General features: G+C 46.2%; 2 protein-coding genes and 1 long non-coding RNA gene across 5 annotated transcripts in view; 2 read left to right on the forward strand and 1 right to left on the reverse strand.

Moving 5' to 3' along the window:
* The first annotated feature begins 146 nt into the window (after nt 1-146).
* On the forward strand, nt 147-1,178 carry LOC146576791 (uncharacterized). Its single transcript, XR_014892286.1, has 2 exons — nt 147-972; nt 1,072-1,178. It is a non-coding gene; the product is annotated as an uncharacterized LOC146576791 (long non-coding RNA).
* On the reverse strand, nt 964-6,128 carry LOC146576792 (uncharacterized). Its single transcript, XM_085272315.1, has 2 exons — nt 5,788-6,128; nt 964-4,760 (listed from the first exon to the last, which is right to left on the reverse strand). The coding sequence occupies exons 1-2, from the start codon at nt 5,978-5,980 to the stop codon at nt 3,712-3,714; spliced, it is 1,242 nt and encodes a 413-aa protein (XP_085128441.1). The 5' UTR covers nt 5,981-6,128; the 3' UTR covers nt 964-3,711.
* Nucleotides 6,129-6,247: 119 nt separating this feature from the next.
* The window catches only part of LOC146576793 (uncharacterized), a 31,265-nt gene continuing 18,453 nt past the window's right edge, over nt 6,248-19,059 (forward strand). Inside the window, exons 1-3 of one of the 3 annotated variants that reach the window (XM_085272317.1) lie at nt 6,248-6,334; nt 15,481-15,560; nt 18,191-18,476. In XM_085272317.1, coding sequence (XP_085128443.1) covers nt 18,239-18,476 — 238 coding nt within the window. In that variant the 5' untranslated portion in view covers nt 6,248-6,334; nt 15,481-15,560; nt 18,191-18,238. Of the gene's footprint in view, nt 6,335-7,378; nt 7,646-15,480; nt 15,561-18,190; nt 18,477-19,059 lie in introns of those variants that run through there. The other 2 variants (XM_085272318.1, XM_085272316.1) reach the window with 2 other exon arrangements.

The following is a 19,059-nucleotide window of genomic DNA, read 5'->3' on the forward strand; positions in this document are numbered from 1 at the left end:
CTGCTTTGTTACAGCAAAACTCATGTTTATCAAAGAATCTGGAAACTTGTGTATTTATGAACTTTACTCATAATTCAGCCGACAATACTAAAAGAAATGAATCAATGTGAACCGAACGAGAGCTGCCACAGGACAGAGAAGTGCTGAACAGAGAATATGACAATAATATATCAATAATTTATCTCAATTACATCGCTGGAAGCCAAATTTGTTGTTTAAATTAAAATTCTAAACTCAAAGTAACAAAACGTCCAATTTACAGTGAACACCTCATCTGTATCTGACACAGGGCTGAAGATATACCACGGGCCTTGAATGCAGCAGAGCTCTCATCAGGTAAGCACAGCAAGACACCTGGACTGTGTTTAACGTGGCGTCTGTATCGATGCTGCAGGAAGCAGCTTCAACTCTGAGAGAAGAATCTGAAAGGGTCACAACAAACTCAGGAAAGGTTTCAATTTTTTGTTCAACATCAGGAACCAGGAAGAGCAAGTTCTAGTTCTGGGAAGCTCTTCCTCTGAGCAGGAGGAGCCAGTATCAAACAGATGGCTCCAAGTTTCTCAGCTCAGTGAACCGACACAGATCTGCTCACCTCACAGGTTAACATGACGTCGACAAACAGATGCTGCGTTGATGTTATTGATGCTTTTGGACCAACAAAACAGCTTTTTACACCTGCACTCGGAGTGATCTGATTGGTCAGTAGGTGATTTTGTTGATGCCTGGTCTTGAACGCGACCGTCTTCAGCGCAGGTTAGGCCTCGACAGCGAGTTGGCACGACGGTCTCCTGAGAGGCGGGACTTCAGGACTTCTCAGCCTCTGTACGCCGCGCTGATGAGCCGACGCTCTGACGGCGGTTTCAGCAGAAACACTGAAACCTTAATAAATAGACTGTACGATGTGATGGCCGACCTGGTGCAGACATGAACTCCACCTGGTTCCTGTGAGCTGCAGGTAAACACGGTGGACAGGTGAGTGTGCTCTGCAGGTGCTAGCACTGATCACTATTAGGCAGCTTCAGCATAATTCAGATAAAAATTCACTCGCTTGTATTTCCTGTTTTTCATCAGCCTTTCCGTTCGTCCTGTTGGGAATAACTGAGGAAACAAGGAGCGTGCACACTTTCACTTTCACAGATTGTGGAATGAAATGTTTGAATAAAGGCTTTAAAATGTGATCCTAAAGCAGAGCAGCTGTTTGTACTCGCTGACTTACATGGTATTTGTCATGAACTCAGTTACTTTCCTCTCAGAGTTAAAAGCTGCGTCCTGACATCTGTCAGATCTGATAGCTTAACAGTCTCACAGGTGGAGGCAGTTTTTATACTTTTACATACATTTGAAGAGCTCAGGTGGGTCTCAGGAGTTTTACAAGGATCGCTGATTTGAGAGACTTGACCTGAGAAAATGAGCTCAGCTGATCTGAGCTCAGTGAACTGTCTGAATAATAAACCAGGGGCGGAGACCTGTCAATCACAGACAGACCCGCCCACTTCCAAAACACTGAGATGGAGAAAACACTTCACTCAGTGTGATGTCACAGCTCTATGCTCAGCTGTTATACTGTCTTATTTCACTAAACATCATGGTTACCAGCCCATCAGCATATACTGCCCTCTGGTGGCATATCTGTGCTCTGCACACCGTGTGATGTCCTGATACCTGTCACCTCATCAGGTTTTTCTGTTTTGACTTTTTTAGCCTCACTGAGTCAAAATAAAACTTTTAGTTTTCAGAGTCAGGGTCCACGTGTGTCTTTTTACCTCGTTTATTAACAGCCACATTTAACCCTTTAACCACCCGAGCACTCACCACGACCTCTTTACCTGTCAACTTCCTGTCCACAAACAGCCTCATTCGTGAGTTTAAAGTCTATTTTCCTTTCATATGCCTTCAGGACTCTTAAGCTGCTTCCATGCTGGCACAGCGTCGGAGGTGAGCCCTGATAACGCTGGTCGGGGAGGGCAGCTTAAGGTAGAGGCGTACCTAACGAACTGGCAGCTCAGTGAGGTGTTTCAGGAAGCGCCTCGTGGTGCAAAGTAAGCAGACAGTTGTGATAACAGACGGGTATATTTGTGATGGAAACAGAAGAAACAAAGCGCCACGCAGGAAGTGACCCGCGAGGAAAATAAATAGATAAATAACAATGTCCACATAGCTGCCTTCAAACGCCGCCAAGTCCCGTTAGAGAGAAACCGTGTCAAAGACGGGAGGACGAGGAGGAGCGTGCTCTTCATCCTCTGCAGTTTCCCGTCGCTCGCCCACGTCTTCACACGTTGGCCCGCGGCGTCTCACTTTCAGTTCCTGCTGCAGCTCGCTCTGATCACACCTACAGACTCACAGCTGCAGCTCAGTCACATCCTCTGCTCTGATTGGTCAGCCGCTATCTGACCGACAGCTTCACCAGTTTTCTGTTGTTCACATGAATCCGTAAATCTGCTGACAGCAGCAGGGACGCACCGATCCGACGCTTCACCCACGAAAAACTGGCTTCAGGTGTTCCTCGCCGGGAGGCAGAGAGCGAGCGTCGCCTACAGCAGCTGAAACACTCGCTGCAGGCTTCAAGTCTAATTCTACGGTTTGTGCTTTGTGAGCTTTTATTTTTTAAAGACTGACCGGATTCTTCCAACCGCCAGTCGCTCTGATCCGGGATCTGTGGTCAGTGTTTAAAAAGCAAAGCCCACAAACTGTGACGATCCGGGAAAAATCTCCATCAGCCAGGATTTGTCCCAGAAACTGATCGAGCACGGAGACGGCTCATCGCTGCCGACGCTTTAAATACATTTACTTAAAGTTCTGGAAAGTCCTAAAGTGTCTGAGTGAGCTTCATGATGCCAGAACATAATCTGAATAAAAGCCGAAGGTAAAATCTAAAACGCGGCCCGTTGTTACACGACAGGAACTGTTTCAGGTTATGAAACTGGCTGATAAGGCAGGGGTGGGCAACTCCAGGCCTCGAGAGCAGGTGTCCTGCAGGTTTTAGATGTGTCCTTGAACCAGCACAGCTGATTTAAATGGCTAAATTAGCTCCTCAACATGTCCTGAAGTTCTCCAGAGGCTGGTAATGAACTAATCAGGTGATTCAGGTGTGTTGACCCAAGGTGAGACCTAAACCTGCAGGACACCGGCCCTCGGGGCCTGGAATTGCCCACCCCTGTGATAAGGGGTTAAAACGCCCTCTGCTGGTAGGTCCGTCACTCGCTCGCAATAAAAGTGATTTTTAATCTCACCGAGTGACAGATAAATACATAAATGTAAAGTTTGTGCTCTGATTGGAGCTGAGTGCGGAGGATTTCCTGCGCCTCCTCACACATGGAGAGGAGCAGACAGCAGGAGCATGGAGCATGTTAGCATGGAGCTAAAAGCTAAAAAACAAGAGAAGAAGCTGGGATAGGGAAACGCCATCGCTGAGCAGTGTTTGAAGTTTTACACACAGAGAAAGAAATCTGTGGGTGCATCAGCACGAAACGCTGCCCGCCCACCGTCGCTGTTAGCGTGCTCTCTGCTGCGCCAGCTGCTAACGCGAGTAAACACAGAACACCTGAAACGGCTTCAGCTGCCTGAAACATCAGACCGGTGCATCCCTGCAAAGCGACGTCATCGGTCATACATCCAGCTTTCATTCGATGACTGTGATTGGCTGCTGTGTCTGAGCATTTCTGCCCGGTCATTCCGCTCTATCTTAATGGCGTCCATTCCCGAAGCGCCCAATCAGGCGTTAGCCAGAAAGCACATGTCCTTCTTCATGTGAATCTGCAGGCCGCTGGCGCTGGTGAAGGTCTTGGCGCACTGCGCGCAGCGGTATGGTTTCTCTCCCGAGTGCGTGCGCTTGTGCTTCTTCATGGTGTCGCCGTCGCTGAAGGTGCGGCAGCAGAACGGGCAGCTGTACGGCCGCTCGCCCGTGTGGATGCGCAGGTGACGCCGCAGGTTTCCTCTCTGGCTGAAGCTCTTGGAGCAGAAGGTGCAGCGGTGCGGCCGCTCCCCTGTGTGCGTGCGCAGGTGACGCCGCAGGTCTGCCGACTGCGCAAACGACTTGCAGCACCAGTCGCAGGCGTAGGTCTTCCTCTTCTGCTCCAGGTGGAGGCGGAGGCTGGCGGCCTGTCCGAAGGCCTCACCGCAACGCGGGCAGCGATGGACAAGTTCGGGGATGAAAGCGGAGGCTGTGCTGTCTCCGGCTGCCGGCTTCTCCTGGGAGGACTTCCTGCTCCGCTCAGCTTCCTGCCTCTCAGCGCGCACCACCACCACCGTCCTCTCCGCCTCCGCCCTGCTCCAGAACTCTTCGGCGGCACCGTTTGCAGCCTCGGTCAGAGAGTCCGTGCGACCTTTGGGCTTGCTCACGCTGTACTCCTCTGGTTCGGCTTTGATGAGCGCGGGGGGCGGAGCCCGGGGCTCCTCCCTGAGCACTGCAGGAACTTCAATGTGAATTTTGGGGACGGAGACAGTAGGAGGGTTTAGGGAGGAGTGCGAGGTGACAGGTGAAGTTTTCCCATACGCTTCCTGTAGACGGTCAGGCTTTGGTGCCACGTCCCGCAGCTCCAAGAGCTTCTTCTCCACAGGCAGGTGCACCGGCCCCGGAGAGGAGTCGCTGTGGACCGCCAGCAGCTGCACAGACACCACCTGCTCATGGGTGGGCTTGTCCACGTTCGGCGGCGGCGGTCTGGGTGGGTTCGGGCGAGAGTCCGGCTCTTCGGAGCGAGGCCTCCACTCGGGCTCACCAGGCTGGTCGGGAGCCGCCAAACCAAGACTGGACCTGGTGGACTCTGAAACACAGAAAGCAAACAGTTGATGCGACCGAACGACGTCCAGCACGTCAGAAGAAACATTCGACTCACACCTGGAGCTCCAGAGTTTACACTTGTTTTTGGGCCCCAAGAAAAGCTTTGCATGATTACATTTCAAAATAAGCTCCCTTTGTGTTACACTGTCACTCCTGAATAGTGACAGCCCCTTGTCCTCTAAGCCAGCTGTCTTCAGATTGGCTGCTCTTCATAAACAGGAGGTGGGTGGGGCCATTTTAAATTTTTTTTTTTTAAGCTCACAGGGATACATGTACTTATACTGACCTCAATATTTAAAACAGGACATAAAACAAAGCAGAACAGCTCCATGTTAAGCAGTAGTGCCACCAGGCGTCAGCCAGTTATCCTCATTATTTTAGAGGTTGACATATTTTCACAGGTTATCGAACATAAACAACTCCTTTGCGCTCACCGTCTGGTTTCTATGCAAATGTGTGTGTGTTTTTACAGTTCAATGTGCTGTACCGTAAATATGTACGGAATTCCCCTTTAACAGAAACCCGAATGACCGAAAGTCCTTCAAACTTCCTGAAAGTCAGCTCTCCCCAACTGACACCTCACGCAAAGCTCCTCATACCAAAGTCAATGTGACAGTCTGTCAATTTAATGCTCAGCTGTGTTCCCCCCTTTATGTTTAATGGGGTAAATGAGATACGTTGTGTAAATAAACTTTAAATGAAAACACTGCGTGAAAAAAAGTGAAATGAGTACCTACATCAGGTGACTCTCATTAGGCTCGAAGGCAAAAAGGAACTGACACGAAAAATGACAGAAAGTCACATCTATCGTAAAAATGTCGGTAAAATCAGACGGTTTGAATGATGCCGAATACACGAATCCGTCCTTAACAACACATAAAACCGTGAAAATCTGCAGTTAAGCCTGAATTTAACGTTAAAGCGGCGTATTTCTATTAAACAGGCGGATTTTCATCGCAGTTCTGAATGCGCGTTCTCTCGCGGAGCTAGCCGGCTAGTTCGGCCCTTACTCAGCCACTCGGTCCCGGCCTCCAGGAGCAGGATGTCCCGCAGCTGCCTCCGCAGGCTCTCGTTCTCCCGCTTGGCTCTGGCAGTCTCCTCCCGGTACTCGGCCACCGTGTCCTCCACCACGTCCAGGATCTCCTTCACCACCACCGTCAGCCGCTCCGTCAGGTAAGCGTTCAGCAGCTGCAGCTTGGTCATTTTGATGCTGGGACCTCCAACAGCTGCATCCACACCGGAAACAACAAACCCGACAGGAAACGCTCTTGCTCAGCTCCGGTCTTTCAAAATTAAAGCGTGGTCATCAGTCTCTGTCCGCAGACTCCATCGCTGAAACTGGAGCTCAGCCTTGTTGGACGGCCTGTTGCTATAGTAACCTCATAGCAGAGATGTGACATATCTGATGATGTCATGAAAGATGCTCCAACAGCACAAACACGGTCCAGAGGTCCAGTTCAGGTGACGCTAGCAGAAAGCTAGCAGCTACAGCCGCCTGTATTAACTTCCACCTGCCGGTCAAAGAGGCCACGCCCCTAGCAATGCAAACTTTAGAGGGTGAGTTATACAAACAGCTGTTATGACGGGGAAATGATCCACAGAGACCAAACAGTTTGTGTATCCGGCTGTAAACATGTTTATTACTGCTGTAAGGATTTAACATAGGAGTCTATGGGACTGGTTCCCCTCTTATTTTGAAAGAACTACCAGGAAAGTGTGTGTCAGACTGAGCACCTGTAACACGTTTGTAAATGCAGTTTCACACTGTGACCACTGGAGGGCAGGAAACACATGATTCTCAGTATAAGGGTCTTATTCAAAGTAAGAGTCAAAAACCTGGGAAATTATTTAAAGAAAGAAAATACAAATCTCATAAGCTTTTTTTAAATCACAATAAAAACACAGAAATATATCAAATGTTTAATATGAGCTCATTTTTCATTTGATGGCAGAAACACGTCTCAACAAAGCTGAGACTGAAGCAATAAAAGGTCAGAAAAGTATCCTCCAACAGACCAGCTGCTGTCCTCGGCTCACAGACATCACAGACTAATGTTAGAGAGGAAACACAGACCTGTGCCGCTGACATCATCATTTTTTGTGTTTTGTGCAGCTTTATTTATATTTGATATATCATCCTAACTTTTTCACAGTCGAGGTTGTACGAGGCGTCGTTGAGTTGAGCAGATTTCGTGGTGCTTGTCTTGACCGATAGAAATCTTCCTCACAGGGTTGATTTCAGGTTTTAATTTGGGGCTGATGTCGCAGATTCTGCTAAATATGGGTCAGAGTCTGGTTGTTGGATCAGGGATTTCAACTTTTGTAAAAGCAGATCTGGTGGCAGAGAGGCACTAACATCAATGAAAAGGGTTTGAGCTTTCATCTTGAGGCTTTTATTTTGAAGGCTCTGTCAGAAGGTGCTTTTAAGCCTGAGCCAGCTCGATACTGAAGGAAAGATGGAAAGAGGGAGAGGAGGGCAGCTACTACTACGACACACACTCTCACACACACACACACACACACACACACACACACACACACACACACACACACACACACACACACACACACACACACACACACACTCTTAAAGCACCCCTCCCTTTCCTTTCACCTCTTGCGGTGGAGCAGACGGAGCTGCTGCACAGACTCTCTGCATCACAAATCAAACAGATCTTAGTGAGAGGAGGCTGAGCGAGCCACAGCATCATTTAATAGAAGATCTGACGGGTGTTTCGCCGAGCGCAGCGTACTGTCATCTCTCATTTCAGCTCCTATCGCTCACATCGGGGGATTTGTACCTCCCACTTCTCCTGCAGAGACACGATGAACCTCACCCTGCAGCTTACCGTGCTGGACTAGGACCAGGTGAGCGTCCCGGGAAAAATCTTTCAGTTTCACAGGTTGGATGTGCAGGACATGTGCGGCTGCCTCCGCCTGGGTGGGTGTGTCACTGCATCACACCTCCAGCTGGATTCTTCTCTTTTCTTTGTCTGCCTGTGATGAAGATGAAGGTTTTGGTGCATTCATACAAAGTGTGTGTGTGTGTGTGTGTGTGTGTGTGTGTGTGTGTGTGTGTGTGTGTGTGTGTGTGTGAGAGAGAGAGAGGCATGGACATGTTCATGCATCACTGCGTGTTAATTATGTATAAAATATGGCTGCAGTCGTGCTGCCTCGCAGGATTTCATTCAAGCTTTTTGGGTATTTTCTAGAAAACAGACACCGCCTCATGTCCTCGCTGCCTCGTGTCCTTGCTGCCTCGTGTCCTTGCTGCCTCGTGTCCTTGCTGCCTCGCCGCCGTGCCGTCCTTGCCTGAGGTGGATCATAGGGCTGGGTATCGTGACTGATTTCTAGAATCGATTTGATTCCGATTCACAAGGTCCCGAATCGATTCAATTCGATTTAAATCTGGGAAATTTTGCCTCAGACAGACAGAAATATTATAATTCAGATCAGCACATTTACATATTTTTGTACCTATAAAAAGGAAGCTGACACACGCAAGACTTTATCAAAGGTGTGAGCATCACAGCAGAGGCCTTTGTGTCAAAGTAGCTGAAGATAAAACAGAAAAACATGAAGCAGATTTTCCTGTTCTGGATTTTATAAAAATATTCTGCAGTCGATCAAAAACGAAAGAAAACCATTAATCAGCCCATGAACATCACCTCTGAAGTTACAGCGGTTTTATTACAGACACAGCGTTTTGCATTTTGTATCATTTCAAAAAGTTTAAATTTGTTCAGTATTGAACGACAGAAATTAGGTTTTTCTTTTCGGAAGTAAGTAAAAGGAAACAAACAGCGTCCGACAGCCTGTAAACAACGGCAGAGAATGTGCATGTAGTGTGACTTTATCCTGGTGGAAGCAAAACAGCAAAAGTCAGAGTGAATCCATGACGATGTTTGTGTGAAGCGTAGTTTGGATCTTCTTTTGCTGCTGGTTCGGTCAATGTTGTTTGGAGAGAGATCAAACTAACAGCTTCAGAATCAGCGCAAAAAGGGCGTGAACACAAAGCTCGACCCGCCGACAGAGTCAGCGAGCTGTCGGCTTTCAGCCCCGACCGTGTCCGTGCCGTCGGTGAGAAAGTCACAGCTCGCTGATCCTGATGCGTCGGCGGGTCGAGCTTTGTGTTCACGTCTCTGTGCAGAAGCCTGTTCCTGCTCTCAGTTACTGTTTTCATCTTTGGTGGTTGTTGAAACTGAGATTCTGGTATTTCGGGCAAAATAAATTGATATTAAAAAATCGATTCAGGATTTGAATGAATCGATATCACGTTATCCAAGCCAGAATCGATTTTAATCGATAAATCGATCATCAAAACCCGCCCCTAGTGGATCAGTTTATCCTGCTTTGCTCGAGCTGGAGGTTAAACTCTGAAAATATTTCATTTCCAAAAAACTGAAAGAAACAAGAGCAGATTGTTTACAGTCTGAAGTCGGCCAAAGAATTTCAAATTAAACTGCCTAAAAAAATGTGAATATTATTTTGAAAGTCTGCCTTTAAAGACTTTGAATGTTTCCGTTTGACTGCATGAGCTGGTTTTAGTCACGGGGACAGCTTTAACTGAGAGCAGTCACAGTCAGGAGGTGTGACCCGCCCGAAGAGCGAGGAGGTGACAGCAACATGGCCGCTCTGTGACCAGGCCGAGAAACAGGAAGTTGAATTTTGAGTTTAGAAAATAAAACAAAGATTCATCCTTTCAAAACTGCTTCAAATCTCTCGTGGGGCCGCTGAGTTTGGATCAGTTTGTAGAACCTGAATTTAGCTGAATATGGAGGCTGGATGTGATGTCACTATGATGTCATCTGACCCTCACGCCGGTGCCTTGCCAGCCTTGCCGTGAGGCCGTGGTCCTCAGCCGGAAAATGGTGGAGTGCCTACTCCGGTCAGGGATGAGTTACTGCCCCAGGTGGAGGTGTTCAGCTATATCGGGGTCTTGTCCACCAGTGAGGGGAGCATGAGACTGACAGATGGATTGGTTCAGCACCTGCAGTGATGCGACCGCTGCACCAATCTGCGGGGGTGAAGAGTAAATACTCTAGGAACAACAAGTAGGCCTGCAGAGCGAGAGCGAAGTGCTCTAATAGGGTGATATGGTACTACAAGGTCATGAAGATAAGCTGGGGAAATCAGCTTTTGTTCTAGTCCCTGTCAGGACTCTTGCTGCAGTATTTTGGATCAGGGTTCGCCCATGAACATGGTTTAGGCTGGTTTTGGATCATCTCGGAGGACTTGGAAGTCGGTGGCATGGACGTTGGGATTGGGGCTTTGGGTTTTACACTGGTCTTGGACTCATTTGGCTTTGGAGCATCTCAGTGAACTTTCCACAGCTCTTGTGTGGATTACTCCTGAAACTCCCCGCACAATCCCAGACTGATCCATCTGTTTGAGGGCTCTGCGTTCTTCTTGTAGTTGAAGTTGAGTCTTTCTCATGGTGCCTGCGTTGGAGAAGTGAACATCTATAACCTTTGCACAGGACTACAGACAGCTTTAACCGAAATAAAGAAGACAAAGTCAGCATATGAAGAATCAGGTTCAGAGTCCACTTCTGGTTGGAGTGCTTTTGCCTCTGCAGCTCCTCTACATACCTCCATCAGGTCAGCCACCAGCTCTCCAGTCAACCATGCTGGATCAGGGTCGAAGAGGCAAACTCTCACGAGGTGGAAGATGTTCCTGTTCAAAGAAAAGCTCGTACAGAGGCTTTTACATTTGTTCCAGACAGGCAGAGAGAAACTGAACCCTAACTCTAACCTAGAGGGGTTTTATGACTGGGGCGGGACCAAACCCTGACCCACCGTAAAACATGATCTGAATCTGGATCCAGGCTGTTCTAGAGAGGAAAAACAAACTAAACATGAAAGGAAAAAGATTTTAGTTACTAAAATTCAACAAAATGAAAATCTAGACTTCTGGAAACAAACTGGACCTCCGGGGTCACGGGGCGTTGGAGGATGTAATCACATTAAGAATACAAATCTAAGTGAACGGTGAGATGACTCACAGCTCTGAAATCTCCATCCAGCCTCCAAACATATTTTTTTTCATGCTATAAAATTTGAACGGATTCATTTTGTGTCTGTGGTGTAAAAACAGCTGATACGAGTCCATGTTTGTCCAACGGCTGTGAGGCTGTTTCATCCTGTTACAGCCTCGTCTCTCAGACTCATGTTGTCAGAGGGTCCTGTAGCTGATTAGCGCCACAGCTTCGCAGCTACAGCCCAACAAGCTCAGAGTCTGTGATTGCAGGGACGCAGCCATTACCCAGGATTTCATTAAAGGCTTCTATCATGTCAGCGCATCATGACTGGCCCAGCAGCATGAAACAAACATCTGCAGAGCCCCGAGTCATTACGCCGCCGCCGCAGAGCTAAAAACAACAGACTAATGGCTGCGATGGTCGTGTCTTCCTGCTGCCGCTCCCTCCGGAGTGCTCGCCACAGCTCGCAGCGCTAATCCTGCCGCTCGCTGACAGGACGAAAGCAGCAGCAGGTTAATTAATGTTAAACTCCGGTTCCTGTAAGGACCCTTCATTAAAGACCTTGTGACCCTCCTCCAGCCAATGAGATCAAAAGGGGAAATCTGAGTCCCTGATCTTTGACACGACAGTAAAATCTCAGCGTACCGCTGTAATCAGCAAAATTAATGATTAATAAATCATTAAAATTCATTGATTTTGTTTGATTTAGTCACAGAAATCTAGAGAACTACAGACTGTATGTGGAAGATGGACATGAAACAATTTGCTTCTTTCTGTTTTGTGTGAGATTTCTTTTCCCTCATTTCTCTAATCTTTTTATCATTATGATGATGAAATATCCTTATTTTTATGGGAAGTTTTTTTTCCTGTTTTTTATGGAAACATAGTTTTTGATGTTTCACTGTGAAGCTTAAAATTTTCATAGGTAAGTTTGTTCATACGTCTGACAGACTCGGTCCCAAACAGCAGCCGCTGAAGCTCGCGGGTCTAACAAATAATTCAAACCGGCGTCCTGAGCAGAAGCTCTTTAATTATGTAGGACACCCCCGTGTCTCCATGTTCAGGAAAATTCAGGTTGTTAAAATAAAAATTTGAAGTATTCGCAGCAGATAAAAAAACTGTCCTGTGCTTATTATCCTCGAAGCCTCTGATGTGGGTCGCACAGAGCTCTCTGCTGTTTGGACAGAGTCACATTTTCTAAACTATTCTTATTTCTAACTGCAGTAAGCTGATGATTATATGTGCTCCTGTCATTCTCTCGAGCTGGTTCTGAAGTAAAAGCTCCATCCGAGGTTATCTGCTGCAGAGCACGTCAGATTTTTATGATGATCAAAGGTTTTGTGTGAAAACTGGAAACAGTTGGATTTTCGTCTTGAATAAACATTTTCAAAATGGTCTAAAAAAAATGTTTTAGCATAAAAGTCATAAGAATATAAATTTATAATAAAATGAGAACATGCAGTTCCTCTAACATCCAGCAGAGGCAGCAGTAGTCGGTCCCCAGAGAAGCAAACATGTTTAGTCCAGATGAACAGAATCAACTTTTGGAGATTTGCTTACCTGGATGATTGAGCATCAAGACGTTTACATCCTGATGCACAAACTGTTTGATGTCTGTGTTTAAATCACATTAAGGCTTAAAGTTAGGGGTGTGGCCTCTTTGACTGACAGGTGGATGTAGCTGTAGGTCTGGACCGTGTTTGTGCTGTTGGAGCCTTTTTAATTCTGTCATGTGACCAATAATATGGCCGCTGTGAGGTCACTGTAGTAACAGACCCTGAGTAGCAGTGCTGAGTTCATCTTTCTCCATCACATTTCATTTTAAATGATTGATGGGTTTTAATACACAGATCCAGGATGAGACCGGATGAAACTTAAATCTTAAAGTTAAAGAAGTTTTCTTGTAACCTGAAGCTCCTGAGGTAACCAACAAAAGAACAAAGAGCCGAGTGCTCGCCTCGCTGAGTGATGAAGAAGGGGAAGAAAGAGGTAAACACCCTCTCGTCCTCTTCTCTGAATGCTGAGCACGTCAGCGACTTGGGAGGATCGGAGGTGTTTTGCAGACGTATCCTGTGATCTGCATCGAATGACACTGATGCTGCTAAACGGTCGCACTGCATCAGGGAGCACGTGCAGCTTCGTGCAGCGCTGTAATAACACACTCTGCTTCAGTCAGCGAAGCAGCGCTGCAGCGCTGGGTCCTCGGGGAGGGGGACAAGCGATCGATGCAGTCCTGGCAGTCGTTACAACGGCGAGCGTGTAGGCGCTGCGACAGAGCCCCTGCTCTTTAGGAAGCAGCTCGTCCTCCAGGCATCGCTCGGATCGATGAGCCTGTCTGATTGATCCGATAAGATTACTGCTGATCACAGTGAGGAGCACAGGGGTAGCGCTGAACCGAGAGCAAACGCAGCACAAGTTTGAAAAAGTCAGATAAATGATGCTGCTTCAGCTCCTCTCTCTTTACACAACAAACTTAGTTTTATGGTCAGCACAACTTTAGATGTAAAAATGTCTGAAATATCAGCACTCAGGGAATCTGCAGTGTTTCCAGTGTTAATGAAGCCTGTTCTATCTTATGTTCTCTTAGAAACAGGAAGTATTGTTTGTGGAAGGATCACATTTAATACATGCGGCTTTATTTTTTCAGTGTAAACAACATTTAAAGACGTGTCTGAATCTAAACTCTGTCTCTTTTGATTGACGGTGAACTGCTCGTGTCAGAAAGCGTGTGCGGCAGACAGCACGAGCTCATGCTGGCACCTGTCTGCATCCACCGTGTGGAGCTTGTGTTGGAGTCTTCCCTCGTTGGTTTCCAGGCTCCTGTTTTTCTGTTTAAGGACAAAGATGGTGGAGGACGTCTGCATGTGGCACAGGCTGGACCTCCACCACACGTTACCCAGTGTAGCCGTGACCTCCTGTTAGTGGGAGCCGCACATGTGAAACAGAAACAGTGGTTACTGGACGTAACTGCAGCTCTATGAGTGTGTCTAAACGTGGACCCAGCTGGGACAGTTTCTTTTCTTTGTTGCCTTCTAAAAGCAGAGGAGCGATGTGGACTCTGAGCTGCATTCTCATTTTGCATTCTGCAATGGCCACCAGGTGGCGATACCTTTGCTTACAGCGTGACTTCTGGTCCTGTAGAAGTCTACGGGGAGATCGGCCCTCCGCTGTAACACTTGCCTGGTTAGTTTATGGGTTTGGTCACTGATCTCGGGTCCTTTTTTAAATTTGATAATTCAGAGTTTCAGAAAGGAGGATTGTGAATATCGAGGATACGCTCCTTAGGTAGCGTCTTATCAATCGCGTCATGTCGCATCCACATGCTGTCATCTCAGAGCTCTGAGCTAGCGCCCGTCACCTGACCGGATCAGATCTGAGGATGTCACAGCTGGTTCAGACATTGTTCACGTTTAAATCCAAGGATGTAAAAACAGATAAAGCTGTTGTGACTGAAGGCTGTAATTACTCCTCCGCCTGCTCGTACTCAGACTGACTGACAGCCTAATGAACCCTTCCATAACTTCTCAGTCGCTGATAAATTACATGATTGTTACTATGCTCTTTGTTCACCGACGCATGAATCCAAGCTCCTGACGGCGCTCACTCCTCCTACACGAAGGCCCGCGAGCTACAAACCTCAGCAGCAAGAAAGTGTTGAGTCACTGTTATTAAACAGCAACCTGATCAACCCACACAGATGCTGCAGATCTGTTTTATAAATATTTCTCTCCTTTTTCTCGACCTTTGGAGAGACAAAATTATTCTGAGCTTTGTGACACGCCGCTGTCATAATTTCAGCATTTAACTTTGGTGCTGTTAGATAAGCTGTCAGAGAAAACGTCTGAATATTTCATGAATAACTCCGCCGCCCGGCCCATTTGGAGGAATCTCAACTTTTATTAAGAACAAGGAGCTCAGGATAAAGGAACTCTGAACATCACAGCTCAGAGGCTCCGCCTACAAAGGAACATCTCAATAAATAATCCAAATAAGATGAAAAGTTTAGAAGTCAATATTTATATACATGTGTTTTCATTTTATTCTAAATTTATTTATTTATTGCTTGATAAAATGAATCAAATTGACTTTTGAATGAATAGATTTGGAGAGAAGGATTCTTTATGCAAGCAGGAGCTGCTAAAATTAAAAAGACAAAATAGTAGATAAACAAATTTAGGGTTAAAGATTGATTTCAATTAATGTGATCCGTGTCAATATTGTTGTTATTTCACTGGCAATGAAACTTTTTTCACACTCTCACATTGATGTGTTCACTTTTATGAAAAGTAAGTAATAATCAGTAAAATGGTGAATAATTGGGACCAAGTGGTTTCTATGTGTGGAGCCTCAGGACTCATCTGAGGCTTGGTTTCCTTTAATATCTCTGTCGCCAGCAGAGCAGAAATCCTGTTCTTTCATTATAGTTTTAATATCATGTCTCCTCTGCTGCATCTACCGACTCGTTCTCAGGACGCTGCAATTTAATAAAACTGAACTTATGAGAGGAAAGAACCTGCTGAAAGCATGCAAGGATATATGAAGGATTATTGCTTTTGTTGCTGAATTATGCATTTAAATTAGTTTATTAATCTCCTCTTTTTATAACACATGTTTTGGAGGAAGGAAGGTTCAGGGTTTCAGTAGTCATCATCATGGGCTCATCGGATTAGAATGAGAATAAGCAGTCATCATTTGCAGGTTTTGTCGTTTTATTGTATAACAGGTAAAGGAAAGGAAGACACACATGGACTGCTCTCTCTCAGCTGCCGCCCCATGTGGGAGTGAAGAAAGAGTGAGGGGTAGGTGAGTGCAGTCCTTATATAACAAGTGACAGGTGAGTGCAATTAAGGCCAAGCACCACACCCAATCAAAGGTGAGGAAAAGAAACAAGGTGCATCTGGTGAAGTGAATGTGCTGAAAGGTGAGCCTTTACAACAACACATAAACATTGAAACCAAAAAGAACAACATGATTTAAAAACTACAAAATCAAATTTCGTTTCTTAAAAGAAAATTCATCAAATAAACTAAAGCTGCTTTCAGTTTGAACAAAGTGCCCAACGACTGCAGTTCCTCTAATGGCCACTTGAGGCTTCATCCAGAAGAATTGAGTATATCTGGACCGGCGTCAGGAATGCCGACTGCCATTAGTCTGGAAGAAGCAGCAGGTCGTGGCCAATAAAGATGATGCTATCAGGAGTAGGGATGTCCAGAGCCGATCACGTGGTTTCAGACTGATCGGAATCTGACTCGCTATTTGCTAACACATCTATTGGCTGTATCCCAATTCAGGGTCTGCAGCCTTAAAGTACGCAGCCTCAACGATCCTCATGGGCCGCGTACTCAAAGACCGCTAAGGCCGGAAGTGCGAGGCTTGTGAAATGGGCGGTCTAGCCTCCGTTGTGATGCCCAGGTTGCCTAGCAACCATGATACTAACAGCTGGAAACGTGTCATACAGCTGTGTTTGACAGAAATGAAGGAGAAAATCTTTTGTTCATTTGTTTGTTTCTACATGAGCTTTGATTATTCTCTGTAAGATTAAGCTCAGCTATTGAACGGCGTATATTTTAAAGTAAAGGCTTTAAAACCAAGTTAGTACAAACGTCACTAATGTCACATGACTTTGCCGACATGTGGCCAACAGTAATGTTTTAATGTTCTTCGTTATTAAACATTTGCACATAAATAAGTGACATAATATTCAGGATTTACTTAAAGTTTACTCTTCGGCCGGCCCTCATCCGCCGTTTTTTTTCGGCAAAATTATCCACACCCACCGCCGCGCTATGCAATCATCCCTAATCATGCTGCTACAAATACTCTGATGCTGCTCGCTTCACGCCCCAAATCAAAATGGAGGATGACGTAAAGCAACTTGTGGTATTGTGATGTTGCAAATACTCACACAAAGATATTTTAGTGCAACAGAAACCTGTAAAACCTCGTCTGTATCTGCAGAGTCGTACATTATATTAGAAGTACTGCTGTCAGCGTTAATCTCGTTAAAATGACGTTAACGCCATAACCGCATGCAAACAGCAAATCTCGAGTTAGTGCGGCTCGCCCAGTGCGTGGGGCTGCACGGCGTCAATGCATTAGCGTGGTTAGCTCGTTAACACGTTAGTGCCGTGCAGCCTCTCGCAAGTTGGTGCTTGCTCCACCCAACTCTCTACTTCTGCTTTCAGAACAACGAGATGGGGACATCGGCCTCTACGCTTTAGGATTTCTGACTATTTGGAGGTATTTTCTTGGTTGAGGCAACGCTGCCACCACCAGATCAAAGTTGAAATTACAACACAGAGCTTTATAATTTCAGTGCCCGTGTCTCACTGTTACACTCGAGGTGTCTTTAATGTCTTCATTTACTGGTAATCACAGCAGACCTGCAGATTCAGAGGGTGGAGACCTTAAAGCTTTCTTTTCACTTTTACTCATTATGGTAATTCTGTTCAGGCACTACACGGTTAGGGTAAGGAAAGGGTTGTGCTTTCAGGTAAACTATAGCTCCTCACAACAGTAACCCTACACATCCAAGAACATGGAGTCCAAACAGGGCCATCCGAATGTCTTCAGCAAAACTGCAATGATTAATGTCGTTGGAGTAAGAGTGGCAAATCATTTTAATGCTGTATTCAGTTAAAATAATAAAATAAAATACAAATCTTAGGTTGATGTTTTGATAACTGGAATCAGATAAACAAAGCATTGCTGCACCAAGCACTGATCCTCTAAAGCTCCTCCGGGTGGATGTCCCACAGGAGGGTGGAGCCATGTTGCACCAAAGGCCTGGCGCCTGGTGCCCAACCTCTCTTACTGGCCTGGATCCAGGGTGGGGTCTTGGTAACCTGGGTGAGTTGGCATGGTCCATTGTTTGTCTCTTCACAGGGGTCTTTTGAGTCGCACTCCAGCTCATCACCCAGGACTCTTGGAGGGGTTACATGGGGACTCAAACTGCTCAATGTCCCCCAGAAAAGCTGGAGGTGGCTGGTAGCTGCACCTGAAAACCAGATATGGATATAGATAAACATGAACTCTGAGCAGTGCTGGCTGTTACACAGTAATGCTGACATGACTTTGAGGGTTGCTTTATATAAATGCAGACATGATTAGGACCTGCAACAAAGGAACTCTGGCTCTTAATCAAAGTATGGATGCTGCAACCTTTGGATCATCTGGACCGTGCTGCCATCGATTGCATTCTTAAATCAAGAAATGCTTCACCATGCAAAGTAGATTATACCAGGACCTTGAATAAAGTGGTTGTGTTTTTCTGTTTGCAAAGCTCTTCCTCCACGAGTCTGATCTGCCACGTTCTGTTTTTATATGCAGCTGGCGGTTTAGCCAAATTAATCAGCCAATCAATAATCAGAATGATGCCCTAATGACTTTCATAGCAGTAACATAACTGACGGCATCTCTGTAATTCTTTTCAGAACAAGCCCTGCCTTCAGATTTCCTCAACAGTTAGCTTCGGCCGTCCAATGACCACCAGCCCCAGCGCCATCCATCAGCCCGGTAATATGGAGGAACCCCAGCAGCCAGACCAGCCAATCACCACGCAGCAGAATGGAGAAGCTGCCCAAACTGCTGTGACTTCTCAACCAACCAGCTCTGACCAACAGGCCCCACCCTCAACGACAGATGCTCCCGAGGCCCAGCAGACAGAGGACGGGAAGGGAATGGACCACCTGACAGTAATCAGCGAAAGCACAGAGACCAGTAAATACAGCCCTAAAAGTCCGCTATGATAAGTTTTCTTTTCCAGTAGCTTCACAATGACCTGCTTACCTCAGATACAGCCATGAGTTCAGCAGATCTTTATTTGGGTTAGTGACCAAAAGTGAAGCATTGAAGATACAATTGAAGGAAACAAGCTTCCTCATCAAAGATGTTGATTTAGTGGTTGATCTGTGTTCCCAGAATAAGAATGAATGAAAACAGGTTTGGCTTGATTTACAGATATCACATATCAGTGTCACAAAAGTTGTTGGATAGTTGAAGATCCAGGATTTACTAGAGACATAATATAACGACAGTTAAAAACTGATCAATTTCATTTTGAAAATAAATTTGACTAAGCGTTCTCCCGTGCTGTGTCCAAATTCATAGGCCGTATCCTTTGGAGGATCCGGCCTTCGCGGTCTATGTGGGCCGGATCCTCTGAAGACCGAGAAGGCTGGAAGTGTGAGGCTGTGAAATGGAACAGTCGAGCCTTCAGATTTGCGTCACCGCTGTCTCGGTGGAGTTTAATAAACTGCCATCTGCTCCTTGATATATAAAATATAACAGGACACCGGAGTAT

Source organism: Mchenga conophoros, linkage group LG4 (assembly GCF_057382185.1).
Source record: "Mchenga conophoros isolate Kocher_MC1m ecotype Shallow Benthic linkage group LG4, M_conophoros_male_GT1.1, whole genome shotgun sequence".
Lineage (NCBI taxonomy): Eukaryota > Metazoa > Chordata > Actinopteri > Cichliformes > Cichlidae > Mchenga > Mchenga conophoros.

Excerpts from the sequence above, each read along its gene's own strand:
- LOC146576792 (XM_085272315.1), bottom strand. The coding sequence starts at position 5,980 with ATGACCAAGCTGCAGCTGCTGAACGCTTACCTGACGGAGCGGCTGACG. Across the intron at positions 4,761-5,787 it reads GGCCGGGACCGAGTGGCTGA|AGTCCACCAGGTCCAGTCTT; the intron begins GTAAGGGCCGAA and ends TCTGTGTTTCAG.